The 25,287-nt window shown below is 39.5% G+C and overlaps 1 protein-coding gene across 5 annotated transcripts in view; it reads left to right on the forward strand.

The window, feature by feature from the left end:
* The window catches only part of DAB2 (DAB adaptor protein 2), a 43,095-nt gene that overhangs the window by 13,570 nt on the left and 4,238 nt on the right, over window positions 1-25,287 (forward strand). For 3 of the 5 annotated variants that reach the window (XM_015890461.3, XM_007441328.3, XM_007441327.3), the window contains exons 2-12: window positions 12,486-12,687; window positions 13,661-13,800; window positions 14,552-14,650; window positions 15,606-15,737; window positions 16,512-16,595; window positions 17,594-17,617; window positions 17,708-17,755; window positions 17,996-18,058; window positions 19,379-20,005; window positions 22,932-23,082; window positions 24,146-24,688. In XM_015890461.3, the coding sequence (XP_015745947.1) occupies window positions 12,585-12,687; window positions 13,661-13,800; window positions 14,552-14,650; window positions 15,606-15,737; window positions 16,512-16,595; window positions 17,594-17,617; window positions 17,708-17,755; window positions 17,996-18,058; window positions 19,379-20,005; window positions 22,932-23,082; window positions 24,146-24,688 (2,014 nt within the window). In that variant the 5' untranslated portion in view covers window positions 12,486-12,584. Of the gene's footprint in view, window positions 1-12,485; window positions 12,688-13,611; window positions 13,801-14,551; window positions 14,651-15,605; window positions 15,738-16,511; window positions 16,596-17,593; window positions 17,618-17,707; window positions 17,756-17,995; window positions 18,059-19,378; window positions 20,006-22,931; window positions 23,083-24,145; window positions 24,689-25,287 lie in introns of those variants that run through there. The other 2 variants (XM_025175091.2, XM_088152771.1) reach the window with 2 other exon arrangements.

Below are 25,287 nucleotides of genomic sequence, written 5' to 3' on the forward strand. Positions count from 1 at the left end.
TCAGCACAGGCCAGCTTAAAAGACACCACTTTCTTCTTGACTGAAAGGTGAATACAGATAGTCCTCACTTAGCAACTGCCTCATTTAGTGACTGTTTGAAGTTACGATGGTGCTAAAAAAACAACTTAGTGACCAGTCCTCACATTTACGACCTTTGCAGCATCTCTCTGGTCTTATATTCATTTGCTTATTTATCCCATACAAAGATGTCCTGAAAGAGAAAGAACCAAGTTCAGTTGAAGGAAGTAGCAAGAAGCAAAGGAAAACTGAAGTAAAATCGTAAGCACAATCATGGTCATGGGATTTTCACTTAGCAACCACTTTACTTAATGACCAAATTGCTGGTCTCAATTGTGGTTGCTAAATGAGGACTACCTATAATGCTTCCGAGATGGTCACTGGTAGCCGTGAAGGATTTCTTTCAAATAGTAATCCCATCTTTCAATTTGAATTGAGGTACCAAGATTTTAAAAATGTAACCACTTGAGACTAAGTTCGTACATTAGGGTAAGTCTCAGCTTGTTTATCTATGGTTTATTGAATGAGTCCTATACCAAGACATAAATTGTGGTTTACAGAAAACCACAATGACTGGGGTCATGCAGCATAGTAAGCCACAGCCAAATTACATTATGGCTTAGCTGAACAGTATCTGAGCCATAGACTTGCAATGTGATTCAGGTCTTACTCGTGATCAGCCGTGGGAAGACTTCAGCAAGCAGTCCTGTATTTGCACCTACAAGGGTCAAAAAAGACTTTGAAAATACAAGCTGTATTTCTGTACCTGGTCCTATTGGGGTAGCATGCACGTAACTCTGAAAACAGAACTTGACTTGCCAGTCACACAGTGGCCCAGCTATTCAGTCACATCCAACTTGCACCCTCCTTCTCTTACGCTTTCTTGGGGTTCTGTCAAGCAGTGAAAGGCAGGGCCAACGCAAGGCAAAAGCTGAACAGGGCTTGGGTGGAGATTTATGTGATCCGCGTCATAGTAGGTCAAGGCTGGCAGGCATAAATGATTGTACCATTGTACAGTGTATAACTGGTGAGCAGTTTTTGACTATTTCTTGCAATTTATAAATGTCATGGCACTTTGGCTTTACACAAGCTTTGTAATGTGCAGTGAAGAGTTTTGTAATTTTCTGTTTTGTCAGACATTCCCACATATCACGTGGGCCACAGAGTCTCTAAGTGCAAAAACAACACATTTGACCATGACAAGTTCTCTTTTTCCTTGAAAGCATTGCTTCTTCACATTGGATGAAAAGGGAGGGGGGGGGAACAGGGTAATTTAAATAGGAAGTACGGTACTCTATTTTGAGGACAGGAGGCATTGAAGTAAATTTCTCTAGCAAAACCCAACATCAAGCTTGGAAAATTTCAAAATTTGACAGGTGATAGGAATACATAGGGAATAGATGGGGTGTTGATAGCAGAGTTATTTTTCAATACTTTGATCCAAAGCTGGTTTTTAGATATCATCAGCACATCTTTAAAAGCCCGTGCAGTTCCTATGTCTTCCGGAAGGGGGCCTCCAAGATTGATTGATGAATCACATGTCTACCCTGTCATAATCAAACAGCTCTTGGCCGTTTACAGTACATACAAATTAAATTAAATTAAAACATCCAGTGTGAGATTAAAACTAATCTAAATCATAACAACAATAACTACATCAGAACCGCATTAAAAATGCCAAAACACAAAAAACAAGAAGAAAATAAGATAGAATCAGGAAACTTTAGAAAAGTCTCCCTAAAACAATTCAGTTTTTAACATTTTCTGAATTTGTTATGGAGGAAAGTGGGAGAAGAAAAAGAACATAGCTCTTTTTGACATGATAAGCCAGATATATCCCAGCAGCCAGTGGGTCTCCAGAATTGGTAAGGTAGGGTCTCCTAATAGTTAAAAACAACAGGATCAAAATCAATGAGTCGAAGCTTTTCCAGAAGACCTGCTCTAGCAACCTGGTGTGTTGAAATGTTTGGCTCTTCTTCCTTCTCCCAGAGGGTGAAAAGTTCTTTTCCATTGCTGTTTTTTCTGTCAGAGTTCCCAGGAAGCAAGAGTTCACATAATAGCATTTGGGTAGAGCAATATAAGCTTTCTTCAAGGGACAATTATGGTTGGGTTGTTGTTCATTTTTTTTATTTTTTATTTTTGTTTTTTGTTTTTAGTATGGTAGATGATGCAAAAGAAAACTAAATTGGACAAAATTCCTTTGTCCTCTGGTAATGCCCATAGATTTGTAGTAGCATATGCTAATCATGAAAAAGGTCCCAGTTCTAGTCCCTCACTTCTGTAGGATTGGGAAAGATCTGGAGAGCTCTGTAAGTCATCCTATAGTAACTTTTCCAAGCTGGTGCTCATGCTAGCTAGGAGTTCTGGAAACTAATCCAATACATCTGAAGGACGTAAGTTGAGGTATGCAAAATGTTTTGAGATTGAAACATTCTGACCTGAAACAGAAGTTGAAGTACTTCTAAGGCAGTGGTCAAGCAAGGTCAACAGTGTGTGTTGACCTTGAAAAGTCATGTACACCTCTCGGCATTAGATTAGTTGGTATTCAGTAACTTCTATGTTTTTATTCTTTAAAGTTGTCCTTATGTGCTTGAAAGGTTGAACATAATGTCCCAGGACTATTGCATTATGGACCCGGAATTTCTTAGGTATCTGTAATAAGAAGCTTCAAGAGTGATCTCTTTCCAGAACAACCACTTCTTCATAGAGAATAGCTTGCTTGCAAAGCTGTGTCCCCCCAAGAACAGACATCGTCCTCAGATCCAATTGTGCTGGAGCAATCTGTTGTTCTTTATGTTTGTTCAGCTGCAACTTGCATTATCCCTAGCTACTTACCTGCCATGATGGGGAGTTGTAATCCAACTCATTTGGAGGGTACTAAGTTTAAGAAGGTTGCTCTAATGAATAGTTTTGAAGGAAGAAAGAGTGATGTTTCCTTGGTGAATATGCTATGTTAGCTGGCTATACAGTGATGGCCAAGTCGAGCACCCACATTAAAAGAACATTTTAGTTTAGGCATTCAGGTCATATTGACAAGATTCCCAAAGGCATCTGAAAGAGGCAAATGGAATGCTAGATTTGATGGACCTTGACCTGATCCACCACTGGTCTTGTGTTCTAATAGGATAGTGCCACACATACCACTGGTCCATGTAGGTCAAAAGCATCCACCCCAGAGTAAATGATATGGTGCTTTCCAAATGTTACAAACTACAGCTCTGGTGAACCCACCAAATACAACAAGTGGTTGAGGTTATGGAAATGTTTATCCAAAATCTTTGGTAGACACCAGCTGGGCTGCTCTTCAGCTTTGTGTACTGGCTGAAAGTTTTCCAGTGTTCCAACAGGAATCTTTTTCAGCTCTACTTGGAGATACCAGAATTCAACCTGAGACCTGCTTCAGGCAAAGCACACACTGTGGCCCTTCTCCTAAAATATTGGGAGCTTCCTAGAGCTGGCTGTTCTCTAAATGAACTGACACCCAGATCTCATTAGCATAACATGCCCATTATTGCATTAGGTGTTTTTGTGAATTATTCCCATGGCTCCTCTTTTTTAAAAACAACAAAAATCCCATCAACATTGTTCAATTAGCCATTAGGCTTCTCTGCTTTTTTTGGTTCATCTACATGGGACCATTTTTGGCTCCTTTGTAACCACAACAGGATTTTGTTCTTCTGTTCTTCTGGTGTACTTTGTTAGTGGCTTCCACAGTCTCATACAAAATGCATGGTTTCTGAGCCCAGGAATTACTACTGAAAACACAAGTGTTACTAATATTTGCACTGTCTTCACACATTTATCATAGGGTAATTACTGTTTTATGTATGTCCATTGCCTATTTCCATCAGTGCTGGTAATTGTATCTACCACAATGTTTCTGTTGAGAGTAAGGAAGATGACCTTGACAGAGATATGCAGGAACCATTACTGAGGCAAAAGGGGCTGAAACATTTTTTAAGTCCAGAACAAGAAGATAACATTCAGAAGTGGCTCAGGTGGACACCTCCCTAATTCACCGAAGTATAAGAAGGAAGCAGAGGTTCAGCACAGACTTGCAAGATTCTGTTATTATAGCCCATCTCAATAAAATTAGTTTTAGCCTTCCTGTGGAGTTGATTTCCTGGGCTGGTCTAGCTAGTGGGGCTGACAGTTTCAGCAGTTTACAATCTGTAAGCCAGTGATGTTTATCTCTGATTTAGGGCATATAGGTTCTTAGCTCTTTTTTCCCCCCCTCTAACCTAGGGCAAGAGACACAGAAGGATGATCATAAACCTAAGGTGACCCAAGAAGCAGCTGGAAGGGATATAAAGATGTAGAACAGCATTATATCTTTAAGCAATTCAGATCCAACCAGGGACAAATAATGTGATGATAGAGGAAACGTATGGGTGGAGGATATACTATTTAAAATCATTTTAAGGGTCTTGGCAAAATTGGTTTCAAAACCTGCATCTGAACATCCATAATTATCCAGGTAGGACATGGAACCAGCAATCAATACTGTTTTCTTTTTCCCCCCATCAAAGAGGTCCCATCAAGTTGGGGCCAACTCCTAGTGGACGCCTGTGTGCCACCTTAGCCTATCACTTATGATAACCTATAACATTTTTTCCAGAAAGCATTAGGAAATAAAACATTTGCTTGAAAAAATATGGAGTGGTTATAACAGTATGCAAATCCATCTAAATGTTGGGATCCTGTTGATCGCTTTTATTGTATATTGAAAGAGTCCTTTGGCACAGAACATAAGAACAGCTCTGCTATATTAGGCCAAGACCCATCTTAATGCAGCTTCTTCACAGTGGCAAATCAGATGTCTCTGGAGGTAGCAAGCAGGAGATGGAGAACATTCTCCTGGTACTTGGAAGGATGCTCTCCCAGCATTAATACTGAGACTTCAAGACAAATTGCCTTTGATAGACTTGTCTTCTATGAATTATCCAATTCTCCAGTTAGTAGTCATCACATTTGCAGTCATGAATCCCACCACATCTTTATTTTATTTATTCATTTTTATCCCACCACAATCCATAAAGACTCTTGGTGGTTCACAAGATAATTATGTGTTGTATGAGGAATTAGTTGAGCTGTAATGTTATCACTTTTGGCTTCTAGAAAAAGTCATAAACTGCTGAGAACCATCTCAACTGACCTGCTAAGATAGGGCCAAAATGGTGTTTTGAGGCACTCAATCCAGATCACACTGCTGTACTTTTATGAATCTGCTTACAGAATGAAGTGTCAAGCAAAAGTTGGTTGGCTTCATTACCAGCTCTGATGCGACTAACAACATTCCCTTTAAAGTTGTTTCATCTTTCACCATGCCTGGAGAGTAAAGTGCATACAGGATATAATCACATGCAGGATTTCAGATGTTTCCCCCCCCCAAAAGAGAAACATTGTACAGCCCTAGGCAATGATGGCTATAAGAAGCATAATGTGGTTTTTTCCTGCTGTTTTTTCTGTTGTGGCTGCTGTTGATCCAAAATATGTTATTAGGTTAAAAACACCTAAATACGAAACAACCTTCCAAAACTCGGGCTGTTGATATTGATGTACTAGTATAGGGATGAGCGCAGTGATGACATGGAAGGGTTGAGGTCGTGTTTTAATGAGAATAAGAGGTTGAGAGTTTGCCCAAAGCAACTGCAGGCATTGAGGGAACAGATGGCCCATCCTGAAGGCCCATGTTTATCTGGAAGGCTTAAAGTGGAATGATAACTCTGTTTCATAACTTAAAGCTGTAATAGAGTTCTGTGTAAGCAGGAAACTTGGTAAGGCAAAGGTTCACCACGCTCTCTGATTATTTTCAGCAAAGCGTAGATTTCCATTTTAAGGCTTCCTATTTGAAAAGGCATAGTTAATAACATCCTCTTGTCCTCTGTGCTTACAAATCTTACATTCCTGAAGAATATGGGTATGCAAAATGAACAGTGTTTGAAATGGTTGTTCTGAATATTCTGAATTTGAAACAAAACACATGAGGGTTTTTTTGGGCGGGGGGCTTGTCTGAAGTTCAGGACAAAACATATTTTGTTTCAAGCGTTCTGCCAGAGAACAATGGGAACTTGAAACTAGTTTTTGCTCACTTGTTTTTTTCATCTTAGGGTTACCAAAACAAAAAACAAAAAAACTGATGGGTTGGTTGTCCATGCTAAGAGAACCAGATTGGTGTAGTGGTTACGGCATCAGACTGGAAACTGAGAGACCATGAACTCTAGTCTAGTCTTAGGCATGAAGCCAGCTGGGTGATCCTGGGCCAGTCATTTCTCTTTCAGTCCTAGGAAGAAGTCAGTGGCAAACCACATCAGAAGATCTTGCCAAAAAAACTGCAGGGACTAGTCCAGGCAGTTGCCAGAAGTCAACATTGAATCAAAAGAGACCACCCCCCAAAAAGTCAGTTTTAAGATTTACCTAATACCTAGCCTACAGATAGATTTATTAATAGGATTATTTTTGAAATGCCCATGCATAGCAAATCATAAAAATACTTAGGCAACAAAAAAAAAAAAAAAAATTTATTTCTGCTTATCTTTAAAGAGTTTAAGCGTAAATGAAAATAATCCCTTTGGCTGACTTTTCCATAAATTGGGTGGCTTACAGCACAGACTATAGTGATAAAAAGGTGGGCAAGGGGCAAAGTCTTTGTTCTGTTCTGTTGGACTATGGATTGCTTCAAATAGGGCTGTATTGATCTACTTTCAGTAGGAAACATGTCTTTGTTTTGGGAATATCCTTTCTGAAAACATTTTAGTTACAATGTAACACAAGCTTTCCCATTCTTCTGACACTACTCTAGGGTACAAGGTTGAGGAAGGTTCTTCTAGGAATTGTTATTATCCCAAAGCACTTTTCTAAAGCGTACTTGTATTATATATTATCATGGGACAAAGCAGAAAAGAAATAGTGCAACTTTTAATGGGTGTCTATCTCAGAAACAAGTTTAAATACTATTTGTGAACTCTCATCCACAACCGGAAAGCCACGTACTTACATTTTAGGAACAGTAGTTCTTACTAAAGTGATTTGAGATTGAATGTGATTAGTTTGCAAAGAGAAAGGTTGGTAATGGAAGCTAAGGCCAACTGTGCCTAAGGATAGAAGGTTTCAATGTCATTTGAGTCCCCAATAAGGATTTTTAAATCAGCTGGGCATGGAAAGTTTTCTCTTTTGCTGATGCTGCTTGATATAGTAAAGGAAGCAAAGCTTCAGACTGAGCTGGAATTCAGGAGCAAAAGTCTTCCTTAGCTGAACAGCATGGAAGGATCAAAGGAATCACAGGGGCTAAAATATTAACTTGTTAAGGCTGCAACCTTTGTACTCCAAAAACCCGGGTCAGCATTCCAGGAGTTTCAGCTGAGAGATAAATTACAAGCAGGGAAGAAAACATGGTTCAGTCTTGGGTTGAGTGGGGGTTCTCTTGCAAATACATTTCTGTTTCTTACTAAAGCACGATGGGGGACACACAGATAAGCCAGGAGGACAAATACTTGTATATCTCTAAACAAGAGGACACAAATCTGCAAACAACACAAATTTTGCGGTAACTAAATAAAATATGATTTAATGGGAAGACTGTGACTGGTGCTCATTCCTCTGCAGGATGCTGACCAGATACTAATTGATCATAAACATTTGCAAAGCCTGTATTCTCCTTCTCTTTATCTTTACATTAGTTATCAGTGGCCTTTTAAACCAAAGACTGTTTTCTGGAAAATAGATGCATGAACTCCCTCTAATACATGCTTTAATTTACTAGGGCTTAATGCTGCCTTATTCAGTAGAAATAATGAAATGAATCTTTCTCATGAGAAGGACTGGAATATGGAAGGTAACAGCATATAGCTGACCTTGGGCAAAACTGAAAAAGCTAAGCATGGGCTCAGCCTTATGAGGTAGACCAGATCAGGAAACTACCTCCACAGGAAGACTAGGACTAGACTTTATTGAGATAGGGTATAGCGGTGTTTCTTAACCTTGGCTGCTTTAAACTGTGTGGACCTCAACTCCCAGAATTCCCCAGCCAGCATAAGACAGCCAGGATTGAGGAACACTGGACTATAATAACAGAATCTTGCAAGTCTGCCTGTGTTTTCCCTTACCTCCCTCTTATGTCCCAGGAAATTGGGGAAGGCAGTCTGAGTCTTTCTAATACTTTCCTGTCCCCCTGTGCCTGTTGTTCTCCAAATGGCTTCTGGTTGCCTTCTCCAAGGTAATCTCCCCAGCTCCCTATACAGAGTCAATAAGGAAACAGGAAATCACAAGGAAATCTCAGAGCTGTACACTAGACTGAGATTGTGGAGTCCTTGGGGTTCTCTGAGGTTGGTTGTTTTCTTGCAGATGTTTCATTACCCAGCTAGGTAGCACTGAAGATGTTACCTAGCCAGGTAATGAAACGTCTGCAAGAAAACAACCAACCTCAGAGAACCCCAAGGACTCCACCATTCAATCCTGAGCTACATATATTTTCTTCTATTGGTACTAGACTGAGAAGATGAACAAACATGCTGGAAGAAGGTAATGATGTTTCCATATTGCTGCCAAGAAAATTACATGGACATGCCCTTGTAGTCACCAGGAATTCAGCTTGAACCTCTGAATATTTTATTTCCAGCATTCAGCAAAATACTGCATAACAAAACTTTGAGGGAGATAGGAAACTCTCAGATTCTTAAGATGCAGGACTTGATGTTTTTTCATAATTTTCTTGGTTGTCATTCAGGTCAGTGTTCCAAGAGAAATGAAGAAATGGAAATGAGTTACTTAAAATATAACGGCATCTATCACAACTTCATAGTTGTGACCGATGGGAAACTTCCCTGAATGAGGCAGGATACAGTACCATAGCTTTCAGAGACTATTATATAAGATGTTCAAAAACTCCAGAGGCTATGACAATTGTACCCCCATCCTAAATTCTTTGAAATCCAACTTTATCTCGAGTAGACTTTCCAAATTTGACTGAGGAAAAGCAGCTCCAGTAAGAATATTTGGCACTTCTAAGACTTTAACAAATACTTTCAACAGGCTGGGTTGAGGGCGTCATAATATCGCATAGCTTGTTGCAGTAACCTTCCAGGTTCTGAGGCTATACAATTCCTGAGATTGTAATCCATTCAACATATTCAACAGGCCTTATATTATATTATTTCAAGATGTTTGTCAAGGGAAAGACTTTTGGTCCAGCAACTGCTGTGGCACAATCAGTGTACAGATGACCATTTTAGTTTGGAAATGATGTAGATTTCCTTGGACTATACAATATGATCTACTTCTCTATTTGGGTGAAGTGCCTTGAGTTGAAAGCATCACTTAACCTAACAAAGTTCATGTTCTGGAGAGCCAGGTTTAACCTATATGACTCACGCTTTTTGGCAATAATGTGGGTTATCATCTTGAAAGCAGCAGGTTGTAGAAGACTGGTTTGGTAGGAATAAATAGATTATTCTGCAACTGACTATTTTAATCTCCTTATAAAAGTAGAAAAATTAGTGGAATCCCAAAGGTGGTAGGCATGGGCAGGCTGATGCCCCCCATGGTTTTGGATTCAGTGGTTCAGCTGTGGCTACTTCTTAGGGCAAAAGTTCTGGATCCCATATGACTATATAGAGAATGATAAGGATCAGGCAGCAATCACCTAATCTGGCATTGAAAATCAACACCTGAGCCAGCATTTCTCAACCTTGGCAACTTCAAAATGTGTGGACTTCAATTCCCAGAATTCCTCAGCCAGCATGCTAGCTGGGGAATTCTGGGAGTTGAAGTCCATATATCTTAAAGTTGCCGAGATTGAGAAACACTGACCTAAGCTGATAAGGGCGTGGCAGGAGCCACTGAGTTGATACTGCTTGCTACAGCTACTTTCACAGACACAGAAAATATTAGTCCGCCCAGATGATTAAAAAATTTTTTAATGTACAACTATATTTTTTCTAAAACAACATAGTGTATGCTCTGCGAAGGAGATTTCTGTGAGATCATTCAGTCTAGGTCTAAAATTACCTTGGTCCTCTGCAGTTTGGTCTACAGCTCCCACAATCTTTTGTCCATTGCCACATTGATGGGGGTGATGAGAGTTGAAATTCACAATGTCTAGCAGGCTGCAGCCAAAACGTTAATACCATGTAATGTTTTGATTTGATTGATGAGTTGCTATGGAGGCCCTAAAATAAACTGAATGGTGGACCCTTGGCTCCATCTATAGCCCATTTCTCCTTTCTACGCAAGCCAACTCCATTCAGAGCCACGTGGAATATGGGACTATGTCAACGGCTCTAGAAGTTCTGATTCAGTTTGCTTAGTGCCATGCCAAAAAGGCTTTATTTATTTTTATTATTCCTCTTCAGATTGATGGAAAAGCAATTAAAATATTTCAACAAATTTTTACCAGATGAGGTAGGACTCTGGCACTTTTCTTAGTCATGATGGGTGTATGTATGTATAAGACTGTCTAGTCATTATCTCAGCAGCTGTTTGCAACTTACGCTTCAGTTTATCCCAAAGGAAGGTATCGTAATGAAACACTTTCTCTGAAAGAGATTTTTCAGATCAAGAAGCAAGGGGAACCACAGAGGCTGAAGAATGATGGGAGATTTATTATTATTGTTATTATTTTTAAACTACTATATGCTGCCTTTCTAAACAAAGCTATCCCAGGGTAATTTGCAGCATCGTAATGTTACAATTCAAATATGAAGTTTATAAATTAAAACCAGCAACTGGAATATACATGCGCAGCCAAATGAAGTTAATTAAAATCTTCAGCAGAAAGGTTTAAAGTGTGTGTATCTATATAGATACACACACACACACACACAAGCATAAAATAGTGCCATTGGCCTCTTTGCAACATCGGAGTAAACTCATAATACTGAAAGTATCTAAGAATGAGGAAGAGAGACAGGCAACTTTTTTCCAAGGGAAGACAGTATTCAAGAGATTAGACAAGATAATTATTCATTTTAGCTGCTCACGATAAAGCAGGGACAGATGGAATAAACAGGAGCAGGACGTATCTCTAAATGTGTATTTCAGCCAGGAAAAAGGAGTGTTCAGAAATCTTTTGATTGAATCTTAAAATGATGAATTTAGAGAGTAGGGCAACCCTTTGGAGACAGGAAACTAAGTTGTATGTTTATTTCCAGTACTATCAGGACCTGCTTAAATCCAAATTGGATTAAGTCCATTAAACTTTAATTTTATCAATGTAAGAACCATTCTAACATCCAGGAGTTATCTCTACATAGTTTATCAAGAAATTTGTAACTGAGCTACATCAAGATCCTTTTGGTTTTTGATTGTCACTGTCAGGGAATTACAAGATAGAAAGCCTTTCAACACTATTGTAATTATTATGGAGATATCTGACCTTGTCTGGGATTGGAAGCTAAGCAGGGTTGTTCCTTATCTGTACTTGAATGGAAGGCTATCAGAATACTGAGGCTGTAGGCAATATTGGAACCAGAAAAAAAAAATACAATGGCAATCCCTCCCCCATAAAAATACAATGGCAACCCCCCCAAAAAACAGAAAAAACATACAATGAAAAAAAGGCAGTGGCAAATCAATTATATCCTGTTGTGAAGACAACTGCTTTGATGTTCCATGAAGTCACCATCAAGCTCAACTCAAAAGACAAATTACCTTTACTATAGTACAGTTGTAAAGCACATGCTTTCCATGCAAAAAATCTAGAATTCAATGTCTTATTTAATAAGACCTAGAATTTGAAGGATCGGTGTCAGACTGAGGCAGAATGGACAAATATTCTATTCTAATATAAAGGTTCATATTTATACATTATAAGTTTCCATTTCTTGAGCTCCATGTTCAACTTTGAACAGGGATCAAAAAACTCTGCCACAGAGCTTGTGGAGAGTGAATGTGGATTTTAACCGCTGGTGGATCCATGGCATGATTGATGCTGGTTGGAAAGAAGTCCAGTTAACTTTTGTCCTTTTTTTCAGAAGGAACTAATTGTAGGGGACAGATGAGCTGTACTTTTTGGAACAGACAAGGTTTCTAAGATAGTCTGCTCAAAATCCTGCCATACTTAAAACAGGACTGAGTTTTTGCAGGTTGGAGGCCTCTTCCCTGGTGCTTCCTAGAATGCCTGTATGACTAGGATGTGCTGAAAGGAGGCCTCTGGGGTTGAAAGAGTTCAGTACTATTGTAAATGTGTTGGGCTTTAAAAAAATTGAAGGACAATGGAAGAGACCTAAGTCATCTCATACATTATAGTATATGGCCCCATCTACCTTTGGACCAAACCTGGTTAATTTTTCTGTTGACTTTTAATGAGAGAGAGAGAGAGAGAGAGAGAGAGAGAATGGAGGTTTACCAGATCAAACGTTTGCTCCCAAATGGAGATCATTAAAAAGCACACATCTACTTTGAGTTTCTCCTCCCTGCTTGAATGGAACACACACTGAGATAAATCGGTATATCCATTTTCTCTTCTGAAGGTCAAAGTGGTATGCTTGTCCTCTGACGATCAGGAACTGGATACCAGTTTTATTATTAAGCACAGTCTTTGTCTTTGGAGTTGAAGCTGGCCTCTCACCATGTCAAGTGAAGCAGAAACAGCCAGTGTCAACAATCAGCAGCAAACTGTCCAGCAGCAAACGCCACTCAAACCACAGCCTTCCAAAAAAGAGAAAAAGAAAGGTAAGGTATAACAGTGAATCAGAAGGCAGATCATTTCTGAAACAGTCTGGAAAAGACTTGTGGAAACTTGTGGAAGCCTGGTGCAGATCAAAATAGGAAAGAGGACCTTTTAAACCGTGTTTCGGTACAGTTTAAATCAGATTGTACTCATCATTTGGGCTTGGAATTGTCCAGTTTGGATGTACTTCTCTAATGAATAAAATGGACGAATCTATCTAGGGGTAAATAGCAACTGGGAAGGCAGATAGTAGGAGGAATTGTTTGCAGGAGATGCTTATAGTTGGGGAACGTGTGAAAATTACAACAAAGTTCATGCCAAATATATTTTAAGCCTTTGCAAACTGATGCAAGAAACAGGGGAAAATGTGCTTTGGAAAATACAATAGTAAAATGAACAGATTTGGTGGGGTCAGTGGTCCAGTAGCAGCAAATCTTGACCCTGAAGCTTGTGAATCTTTAATATATTTTATAGGGTCCAAAAACATACATAAGGTTTAATATTACAGTTTCTTGAGTATCCCTCTGTCCTTTTTATTTTAAATTATTCTGAATCAGAAGCAAACTAATTGGAATCTTGCATTAGACTGCCATCTTATGGTCTTGCCATACATAGCAGAATTGTTTGAGTTTGTAAAGTGGGCAGCCAATCTTGGCTTTTTCAACTTTTATGTATGTGTAACTGTCTGTTCAGAGAATTGACCCTTCATGCTCCTCTATACACAGTTATAGCTCAAGTATATTTATGGCTAGTGCAAGACGAAAGAATTGCTATATGCTGAATATATGCTCATTGCATCCAGTAGAAGACTGGGTGTATTTATTAAATACATTAATTACATTACATTAATACTAAAGTATTTATTAAATACATAGATGTGGGGCACTGGCTGTTATAAAATGCATACTGTACTCTGTTATCTGTAGCCACAGCAAGAGTGCAGATGGACTTACATGAGTTAAACTGGCTTTTCAGGACTGGAAAAGACAGAGGAATTCCTTTTGGCCAGATTTCAAGGTGATGGGGTAAAGTACAAGGCCAAACTGATCGGTATTGATGATGTTCCAGAAGCAAGGGGAGACAAAATGAGCCAGGATTCAATGATGAAATTAAAGGTAGGTTTGAGTCATCTCCTGCAAGTTTAAGGCATATCAGATGTATAGATATGGCTTTCTATCCAAGAAGAACATCTTGGGCATTGAGGGTGATAAGATTGCTAATACTGGACAGGATGTGCTTGCAAATCTGGATTTACCAGAGTTTTTGGAGTAATTCATTATTGCATGCTGACACAGACTTAGTTTGGAGATGGGCCAAACGTCATGTTTGTGAGGTTTTATAAAACAAGAGTTGGAAGAAGAGAAAAGTATCTAGAATTTGCACCAGAGGAAAAAAGTAAGATCGAAGCATTGCTAGAACAATGAGTATCCTGAGGTTCATATAAATTGTATTTAGCTTCCTTATTGGAGAGTCACTCTTCTTCATAATTTCCATCAGAAAGCTTTACTAACTGGGGCAGGGGAAGTAAGGTTCAGGACTTGTGTATTTGCTAATATAATACAAACAGTGTTGATAGATATCCATATGTTGAGAAGGGACAGTTCATTATACTGCATCCTGATTCGGTAGGACTGCAAAAATCAAGGGATGCATTAGATCCATTCACAACTGAGGCAAGCAGCTTGTAACCCTGTGGCTGTATTTTTCTTTGGATGGAAGCACAAAAAAGGCTCTAAAATAGATTTTACATGGTCTTTTAAGAAAAGAACACAAAGTGAAGTTGCCTGATTTGAATAATGAAACATTTATTTTTTATTATCTATTTAATCGATTCATATAGTATTCATGCTGGCTTTCAATTAATAGGGAATGGCAGTTGCAGCCCGCTCCCAAGGACAGCACAAGCAGAAAATATGGGTGAACATCTCTCTTGCTGGAATCAAAATCATAGATGAAAAGACTGGGGTGAGTTCTGGAGTCAATCTGTCTACAACAGGGGAGTCTGATTCTATTTAGAGATCCACCTGCTACTGAAACAAGGAAATGCTAGTTTCACCCTAAATCTATAATACTCCCAAATATTGTGCCTAAACAATAAAATGAAGCAGCCATGTTAGACTAGAGAAGTTGATTATGTACCTGGGTTAAATATATCCTATGCTTAACTAAAAAATTACTTGCCTGCTAACTCTTGCTACAGTTTATGAATCACTATGTAAAGCTGGGTTAGCTATGATTTGTAAACAGCAAATGAGAAATTAATGTTGAGGGTCTACTCTTGTTAGGTCAAAAAATAAGCAACTGACATGACATCTTCGATCAATATCTGACTTCTTGTCTATATTCCTTGTTCTAAACTGGAATGTAACACTTCTCTTGTAATATAAATAACTATATCTAGGGTTTCTGTTTCTATGATTAATGTATGCATATATGACTTATTCAGGAGAATTTAGTTTTCTAGTTCTTTGTACTGGTAGATTCAAACTATATGTTAAACTATAATGCAGTTGGTTTGATTTTTTGCTTAGTGTAATGTATAAACCCAACCAGGTATGGTTTAGTCCAGTGATTCTCAACCTTAGCAACTTTAAGATGCATAGACTTCAACTCCCAGAAATCTGGGAGTCGAAGTCCACGCATCTTAAAGTTGGCAAGGTTCAGAAACACTGGTTTAGTCAATCAACCAAGATTAAACAGTGATATGTGAATCTACTTATAGTGTTTTATCTACCGGAGTAAAAATTGTTTTAAAGCCATTGGAGATGAACAAGAGTGGCAGCATTCCTGATTAGAAACCTCCTTGAAACAATTAAGAGTGATGTGCAAACTTGTCAAATTGCTGGTCTTGAGTTTGGATTACTTTGTCAAAGGATTTTGCTATTCAAGGTTATTTCTGTGTTACATGATCTGATTCCAGGTTATTGAACATGAGCATCCAGTCAACAAAATCTCCTTTATTGCTCGAGATGTGACGGACAACCGGGCCTTTGGCTATGTGTGTGGGGGAGAAGGGCAGCACCAGTTCTTTGCCATAAAAACTGCACAACAGGTAATAGGATAATAGTGCAACAGTAATGGGAAACAGCACAAAAATAATACAGGTTATCTTAGGATGCTGAGATTGTGTAGTTCAGAAAGGGAGTTAGATAAAGTTAGAAGCTATTGTCCCTTGCTGCCACCAGCCCAGACAACGAAGGGAAACGTGACACCTCCTCCAGCCAAAACAGATTGTTCATCTCTGGTTTAAAGTAACTTCCCTGACTCAGTTCAGCTGCAGATTCTCCCTGAATGTGCTGTATCCATAAACATACTGTTTGGACAATCATTGCTAAGAAGATTCCTACTGGATTGCTCTATTAATAGTAGTCTGTAATCCTGTCTATTACATTCAGAGTGTATATGAGCTGCATAATGGAGCAACACTTGAAAACGAGCTATGCTTCATTCTGGCTCAGAATTATGCTCGGCCTCCTATTCCTTAGACCAGTGTTTCTCAACCTTGACAACTTTTAAGATGTGTGCCTTGCTGGGGCATTCTGGGAGTTGAAATCCACACATCTTAAAGTTGCCAAGATTGAGAAACACTGCCTTAGACCTTCCAGAAAGATGTTCTTAGAGAACTGCAGAGTTGATCAGTAACTGGGATACTTCACAATTCCTCTTAGTTCTGCAGGCCTGGAGTAATCATTTCTCCTCGAATGGTGCTTAGCACGATTGTTTACATTTCTTGAAACTGTTTAATTGCCCTGTAAAGTACTTGTAATTCAAGCACTTGAATTATCTGCTTTTTTAAAAAAATGCTTCCCACTTGACTGTTTCTTAGGCTGAACCTCTAGTTGTAGATCTGAAGGATCTCTTCCAAGTAATCTATAATATAAAGAAAAAAGAAGAGGACGATAAGAAGAAGGTAATGCTGCTTCATGGTAGATTCAACAGATTTCAGGCTACACTGTCCTTGGATATAAAGCAAGAAAAGGCAGTTGATTCCTAGCTGTTTGCTACATCTTGAACTTCTAACTAAATTATAGGGCTCTGTAGAATCTTCAAAGGGGCCCTTTGCTTTGATAAAAGTCTGAGCGCACTGCCTGTGCAAACATACTGTGGGGCTTTGCTCTTAATTGGTGGCGTGGACATGGTGCTTCACTTGACAACAGTGGCTTTGGTGCACATGTAATCAACACAGTAGTGGCAAGGGAGGGAAGAAGCTATAACTCTTCCAACACTCTCATTGGCTGCACAGCCACAAAGCAGCATCTGATTGATTCAGAAGTCTGCCATTTACACTTCAGAAAATGCTTTCCTTTTTTAAAGAATGCAGAACTATTGCACTCTGGACTGGTAGGCCAATATTGCTGCTAGTTTGGGGGGAAGGGGGTAATTTGTGAGGCTGATTGGAAAGCCCCAGACTGCCTCTTTCTCCATCCCTAGATCTATAGCTTGTTAGAAAGCACACAAGATGCTCAGAGTTAACCTTTAATTTTAAAAACAGAGTTGAAGATAAGAGTGCTAGTATTATATTGGATATGCACTTATACCTAAGCATTGTTTAAGCAAACGATAAAAATCATCAGCTAATATAAAACCAATGCCAGCATTATAATACTGAACTTAAAACACCACTGAAGATCTGCTCTTCGCAGAAAATGTTGGAGAGCTGCTGTCAGTCAGACAGGACAGTAACAGCTGGATTGACTTAAGTCTGATATGGTCTAAAGCAGTGTTTCTCAAACTTGGCAACTTTAAGACGTGTGGACTTCAACTCCCAGGATTCCCCAGCCAGCATGGCTGGCTGGGGGATTCTGGGAATTGAACTCTGCACGTCTTAAAGTTGCCAAGTTTGAGAAACACTGGTCTAAAGCAACTTTTCATGAATATTCTTGATGCAAGTTTTTTCTTCTATTTCAGAATGAAGAGGCCAGTAAAACTGAGGTAAGAAAGAAGTGTCTTAATGGGCTAGTTATGTACCAGAGAGCATAGCAATGGATTTCTTAAACCTGACTTAATTTTGCTTTCTTCCAGAATGGTAATGATGAAGCAACTGCTGATCAAGTTGGCAAAATAAAGCTGGTATGTAGAAGTTTCTAACCTGAAGAGCAGGTTAATAAGCTCGTGAGTGGTGGTTAAACCAGAATGGGTTGCATTATTGCTGCAAACTTTGGCTGAAATAATATAGCTAGTTTGTCTCATATAGCTCAATGCAACAACAGCTTGTTTTTTTCCAGCATTCCTGTGCCTACTTTGTTTGGACTTGAGTGACTTATAGATTGAAGTATGGAATCCTAACTCTTGCAAACTTTGCATTTAAAGGGTGTTGACCAGATGGATCTATTTGGAGACATGTCTACTCCTCCTGACCTCAACAGTCCCACAGTGAGTAGTAAATAATTCCTGCTTTCAAAATCAGTAGAATTTTGAAAGAAGTTTGGCTGCAGAATTTTTGACAAATCCTCTTGAAGGTTCCTCCCATCATTCCTGGATGATCAAGTCATCCTATATAGTCAGTCCTTCCTTCAAAGGATCTTGATGGAGGCACCTTGAACAAACTGCAGATTGTACTATTGATAAATGCCAGAATGATGATTATAGCTTAGAAGAAGGACTGATCTGAATATCTAACAAAAATACCTAGCATAAATGGGCCAAACTGAGTTTCCGTAAAGTATCTTTTCATAGCTTTGGCTGGCTTGATGAACAACAGTAACTTTAGTGATATGTGCAGAAGCACATTGTACTCCAGAAGAATATAATAAATGAGCATAAAGAAGGAACCTTGGAGGAAGAAGTATGGAAAGCTTTAGCAAAGTTTACTTGAATAAATTGCCTTAAGGCACTTGGTTTGCTAATTAGATAGGTTTGGAAAGCACTTGATCAAACATTGGTATGAGCAAGTCATTGTAATACTGGCAACAATGCATATTCAGAGCTGTTTCAGTAAACGCCTGTATAGCCTCCTCCTTCTACCACTGTTTCATAATCAGGTATGGATGATCCTGGTCGTCAATAGGCATGTTTGCACAACACACTAAGCCAATCCAGTTGGTTAATGTGAAAATGCACTCAGCTATCTAAACTCATGTCTCCTTGTTGTAAACTGTGGCTTTTTTTGTGTGGCTTTGTGCAGTGTCTGAATTTGGAGGAGTCATCATTTCTTGTTAGAATGAATGAGAATTTAAAATTCAGCTAATGGTTGTTTAGATTCTGGTTCATGCTAACTATAAATGATACCTACTCTGATGTTCAAACAACATGCGTAAGCCATAGAAAAACCAGAAACCATGGTTAAAGAATTATCAGAATTGTTGATATCGTGACTGTTTTTATATATTTATTATTTTAATTGCTGTACGCTGCCCAGAGTCACTTTTTGTGAGATGGGTGGCTATATAAATTTGATAAAGAAAGGAATAAATAAAACAAGAGGCAAGGTACCAGTGCATGCATGTTCCCAGCCTGATTAGTTTGATATATTGTCCAGGCTGTTATAAATCCCAACCAAGAGTGAACAGCTGGTTCAATAATTTCACAGTAGGGTGACAGTTTAAAAAAAACAACAGCAAAATGCATCTCTGTCATAGACCCGCAATTTCTAAAAAAAATTCATTTCAAATCTGCTTGCTTATCATTTTTTTAATCAATAGCTCATGAGACTACTTGCACGTGCTAATCTGTCTTCTTTCCCAAACCTAATAGGAGGAGGATAAAGAGATCCTGTTAGTGGATTTAAACTCTGAAATTGAGGCCCCTCCAACTTCTCTCAAAGGGGAGGACCTTTTCTTGAACGACATCTCGCCTTCCCTGCCATTGCCAAAGCGACAGCCGCCTTTCTTGCCTGAAAACGCTTTTTCTGCACACCTGAGCTTCTTTCCCATCCCCAGTCCTGACCCTTTCAGTGATGACCCTTTCACGCAACCTGACCAATTGGCACCCCCCTCCCTTGATTCTTCTTTAAAACCTTCCAGTCAGAAGATGGAGAACAGTGGTGTGAATGGGGACGTAGACTACTTTGGGAAAGAGTTTGATCAGATTTCCAACCGGACTAGCAAGCAGGAAATGCTGGCCAGCCAATGGCTGCTCGAAAGTAAATCAGCACATTTAGTGGTGAAGACATCCGACGGGGTCCCGGAGAGAGAACAGAATGGTTTCGTGGCCAAATCCCCCTTGAGTGTCTTTACAGAAAGCTCCACCAAAGGAACGCCTGTGCAAAATGGGCTGCGGCTAGACTCTGATAGCAACCTTCAGTCAATGCCACAAGATTCCATCACAATTAGTCCACCTCCACAAAGTACAAAGCCAGGAAGAGGAAGGAGGACTGTTCAGGTGAACGTTGGGGCATGTGCAAAGTGGTAACATGCATGTTTTCTATTTGGAGTAGGTGAAAGAAATTCTTTTCCTCTCCTCATGAAAGCTCTGCTAGCAAGAGAGGCATTTGCCTTCACTCTAGAAACGCCGCAGCCACTGTGAACTTAATTTTCTCTGTAGTCATTCTTTCTTAATCTCGCTTTCTTTCTCCTAATGCTGCCATATATTTGTATCTTGGGTAAGTAAGACGCTTAAACTAGTAATGCATGCATTGAGCATATTGGTTTGGAAAAAGCAAAATGTTTTCTTTGTGTAGTTCACGTACCCGTATCTGGAATTGGAGGATCAGCCAAGCATAGTAGACCTCAGAAGTTTGGAAGTGAGATCAAGAAATAAACAATCCTTGGTTTTCCCATATAAACTGAAATTAGCCCAGTGTAACCCTTCTGAAAGCAACACCTTGTCTTAATTAGTGCTGTAAGAAGAGACGCCAGCAGTTCAGTGCTAATGAGAACCAACTCAACTATATGCTTGAACTGAAAGAGTTTTTTCAGGAGTGTAGCATTAAAAAGCACGTATCTGCAGGGCAGGTAATTAAAACTAAGCGTGTGCATTAGATTTGGCTGAATACCATCAATTCAGGCTGCTTTAGACTGATTTTGCAGCTCTGTGAGGCACACACACACACACACGCGCGCGGATTGGATGGGATTAAGATGATCAGAGTACAGTTGAGGCTGCAGAAATTTGCATTCTGCAAAAAAAATGCTGATGAACCTCATTGTACCAGCAACTGCCAGATAAAAGCAGTGATAAGAGACAATAACATCAAGATTAAACTAAATGAAAACCTGTTTACAAGAGAGTGATTTTAAACATTGTTAGCTCATGTGAATCTGCAATATGCTGGACTGGGAAAGAGGAGATGCAGAGTGGAGTCAAGGAGATGCAGAACGACCTTCCGCGAATCTGGATATTTGCTTAAACCCTATATAATTTCAGATGTACCTGCCTGGAATTAAGTATAATTGATCTTTGTAGAAGGGACAGCTATGTCTGCAAACTTATCCCATACTTTATTTATTTATTTAGAAAGATTGATGGATGGACTGAAGTTAGCTGTTTTCCCATTCTAATGAATGGGACGCACAGATTATGCTTTAGACTTTGGACCTAGAGCCAGATCAGTCAGCCAAACTAAATACAGTGTTCAGGGCATATCCCCAATTAAAAGCCTACCTTAAACATGTAGGTTCCAGCATTAACTACTGCATGATGAAAAGGCTTATCCATTGTACTGGGCTATCAGTCCAATAAAGCAAAATCTTGCTGGAGCAAAAAAAATTTTGCCCTATAACAAAATGTTGTAACATACAGCCTACTGAAGTTCTGAGATACAGAGTTTCACAGTTTGTCTCCCAGAAAAAAGTCATATTGGCCAAGTCTCTCACCATTAGGCTTCTAATGGGCAGACTAAACATGCCTTGCTATGCAACTGATAAGCCAACTTAAGTTGGCCAAAGGTGCTGCTGAGTTTATTTCCAACAGAAGAGAATGTATGAATATGTAACTTGAGGTTGAACTGTGGAGCTCTTGGTGCTGTCTGAGCTTGGTTGTTTGCTTGTAGACGTTTCATTACCAACTAGGTAACATCAGTGTGTGAGTGTGAGGCTTGCTGTTTATATATGGTAGCTTGCCCTGCCAGTTTTGGTGGACCTGTAGTTTCCTCCTTGGTGGTTCCTTGATTTGAGTATTGTTTTCTGCCTGATTATATGTCTGGTCTTGATCCCTGCTTATCTGAGGGTTCGCTGCTGGAGGAGACATGTTCTAGTCTTTTCGTTTCCTTCTTAGGTTTTTTATTCTCTGTTTTGAATTGTATGTAAATGTGGTTTATCTCTGTGTCTAGTGATGATTGATGTGCCTGAATGCCAAGCTTCCAGGAATTCCCTAGCATTTTTGGATATGGCTTGATCTAAAGTACTAACAGTTTCCCAGTTAAAACTCTGGTTGAGTCTGTCAGTGTGTTGTGAAATTAAGGAGTTTTCCTCATTAAGAGGTTTATTTCTTTATTAAATGTGGATACCATCTTTCCTATAAATGCTGAAGGCAGTAGACCACCAATTTTTCCCTGCAACAACTACCTGAGAGATAGGTTGGGCTTAGAGAGACCGACTTGCCCAGTGAGTTTCTATGGTTGAGAGCGGACCAGAGTTTCCCCAATCCTAGTCCCAATGCTCTGATTACTACCTCACACTGTTTAATGCTCATTTTATTGGAAACTGGTTTGACCGTTCTGGTATCAGGCATGCAATGGCATGAATGCTAGTGTTGAACTAATTCTAATAGTGTTCACTTCTTAAGAATATATAAAAAATATGCTTTTGAGGTTGTATACAAATTTCAGGAATTAAATTTCCCAGATGTCACCTTTTGAGGCTGCTTATTAAATTTGTGAGCTGTCCAATTCTTCTGCATTAGAGAGAGCGCATGTCAAAACAATGCAAGATTGTATTTTGCAATAAAATGTTCTTGGCAGTTGATGTTCTATCATCATTTACAGGAAGTTGCACACACAGGCTCTGCAGGCCACGAAATGCTACAACTGTAAACATTGCAAAGTCTTTTTTTTTTCTCCTGATGTTTAGAAAAGACTTTACGCTATTAAAGGGGAGCAGGCTTGTATTAATTTCTACATCTCTAACCTGATGCTTCAGAAGCATGCCGCCCTGTTTAATATGAACTGAAGTCATCTGTCTGGGAGTTGGTCACTCACATCTTAAATTTCTAGCTTGGTTTTGCTGCTGGGATGTCACAATATTGCTGAGCAAATTGGGGCTGGCGGTGGCATAAAACAGGATTGAAGTCACTTAACCCCAAATAAAACAAGACTTTCTATGCAAAAAACCAGTCTTTCTAACGAAGGCACCTTCTGGTTTCTTTCTAGAACACAGCCAACGACTTGTTTGGTCCTGATATCTTTGCTGCTGGATATTCTGCAACAGGTATTCTGACAGGGCAGCCTTCTGGTGTACAAACCAGTCCACTAGACCTCTTCAAAACCAACCCTTCTGCAGCAGCTCCCATATCTGGACTAGGTTGGTAAAGACTGAGAAATGAATCTAGCTACATGTCAGCCTAGTATGTTGTATGAATTGAACTCATAACCTTGCCTGTGATCTTTAAAAAATGAAAATAAGGGACTGGTTAGTTCAGTGATCATCTTGAGGTGGGAACAGGTTAACGAATACTGTTAGTGAGAAGGCTGATCTGAAGCAGGATCTCGGGGACAGATTTTAAGCAACTCAGGCTCCTTGGGAAGAACACTGATTGGAGAGAAGGAAGAAATATAGCACTGAGGGATTTTCTCCCAAGAATTACATTTCTAAAGTAGATCGATCTTTGTGTATGTTAATGATACAGTATAGGAAACTCTGATCTATGGGAGTGGCAAAATGGTAATCATGAGTGCCACAAATACCACTAGATGATATCTACTGACCTTCAAAATTAACCACTGTTATTATTTTTTAATCTTATGTGACATAAGATCTCATGAGATTTTGTATCTCTTTCATTTTTAGTTTGGTAAACATTTTGACACATGGAAAATCATGTGATGGTGCCCGTTGCCTGAGATGGTTATTGACTCTTATTACAACATTGGCAAGAGAAAATTACTTTGGCCCAACTTAATCTTTTTTTCCCAAAGAATTAAAGTAAAATATTTGTATCTCTTATGTACAATAATACCGGAGCTGCTCTGAGCTTATTTAACCTCGTTTAGGATAGAAGTGGGTGCTATGCATTATCAGGATCTGCAGGACATCGGATCTTGTCTTTGTACTCATTATTCTTTGCCATTCAAAACGTGACTATTAAAATGATACCGCATATTCTGTACTTGGATTTTCAGAATGTTAAGACCACACAACAAAGCTACCCTTTACTCAAGAGTCACCAGACTTTTAGAAAACAGGTTAATACAGGTTAATACATTCCAACAAAATCTGTCAACAAAGCCTTCTTGCAGATAGAGGAGGTACAGGCTAAAGGAAAACTAACATGGATCTAAAGGGAAGAATATGGTCAACTTTTATGAAATCATATTGATAATGTGTTTAGAATTGCCCAATCATGAGTCATTTCATTCTTCCCCAGGTGGCCTGCCTACATCAGCATCCCCAACACCAGCATGGGGTCCCCAGTCTGCAGTCTTCAGTCAGCCACCCCCAGTCTTTCCTGGAACTGCTCTGAGTGCTCAGCCAGTGAGCTTTTCACCACCTCTTGGTTTTGGTGCTCCTCAACAAGCACCTAATTGGAGCCAGCCAGCATCATTGGCAGCTCCAGGCCAGGCTCCAGCTCCTGATCTCTGGAGTCAGTCTGTGTGTGTTTCTCCATCCAATGCCTGGGCACAGCCTCCTACCAGTGGGAACCCTTTCCATGTCAACATGTTTCCACCTCCTCTAGCATCTCACCCTCCATCTATGTTGTCCTCCATGTCATCTACTAGCTCTCCTCCTCAGTTGCCTCCTAGAACTGCACCACAAAAGGAGTGTGGTGTAAAAAAAGAAAGTGATGCCTTTACTGCTTTGGATCCTCTGGGTGACAAAGAGATAAAAGATGTAAAAGAGATGTTCAAAGATTTCCAACTGACGAAACCACCTGCTGTGCCTGCGAGGAGAGCAGAGCAGCAACAACCAGGTAACAAAATAGAGGTTCCTCAAGATGTGACTGACTGTGATAACTTGGAAGCTAGCTGATTTATTGAGTGGCCTTGGATAAGCTTTTTCTCTTATATCATAGCTAAGTGGCTGATACAAAAAGTGCGGTATGTGGTATGTAATGCAGCTGACTTTATTTTTGAAAACAGGTCTGGGGGTCGTCAGTGCCTCAGTGGAGAGCACTAGAACTCTGTATACCAGTATTCTCCAACTAGACAGTGCCAGATATGCGGAGTTCATATACACACACACACACACACACACACACATACATACATACATATATATACATACATACACACACACACACACACACATACACACACACTCATAATTCCCCAGCCGCTGCTGAGAATTGTGGGAGTTGATGGCTGCAAATGTGGATGGTCCCAGGCTGAGGAAGGGTGCAGTATATGCTGTCTTGGGTTGACGACAAATGAGATATAACAATAATAATAAAAGCTTTGAATTGACACCAAGAGACCTGTTAAACTAAGAAGCTGGCATTGTTGCTTTCCTGAGGCAAGTCTCTCTTCTGTATCCACAAAAGCACCTTCTTTTCTTCAGGGTGCTTCTAGA

Source organism: Python bivittatus, unplaced genomic scaffold (genome assembly GCF_059951505.1).
Source record: "Python bivittatus isolate LINGU-HERP-01145 unplaced genomic scaffold, Pbiv_v1 ctg000570_np1212, whole genome shotgun sequence".
Taxonomy (NCBI): Eukaryota; Metazoa; Chordata; class Lepidosauria; order Squamata; family Pythonidae; genus Python; species Python bivittatus.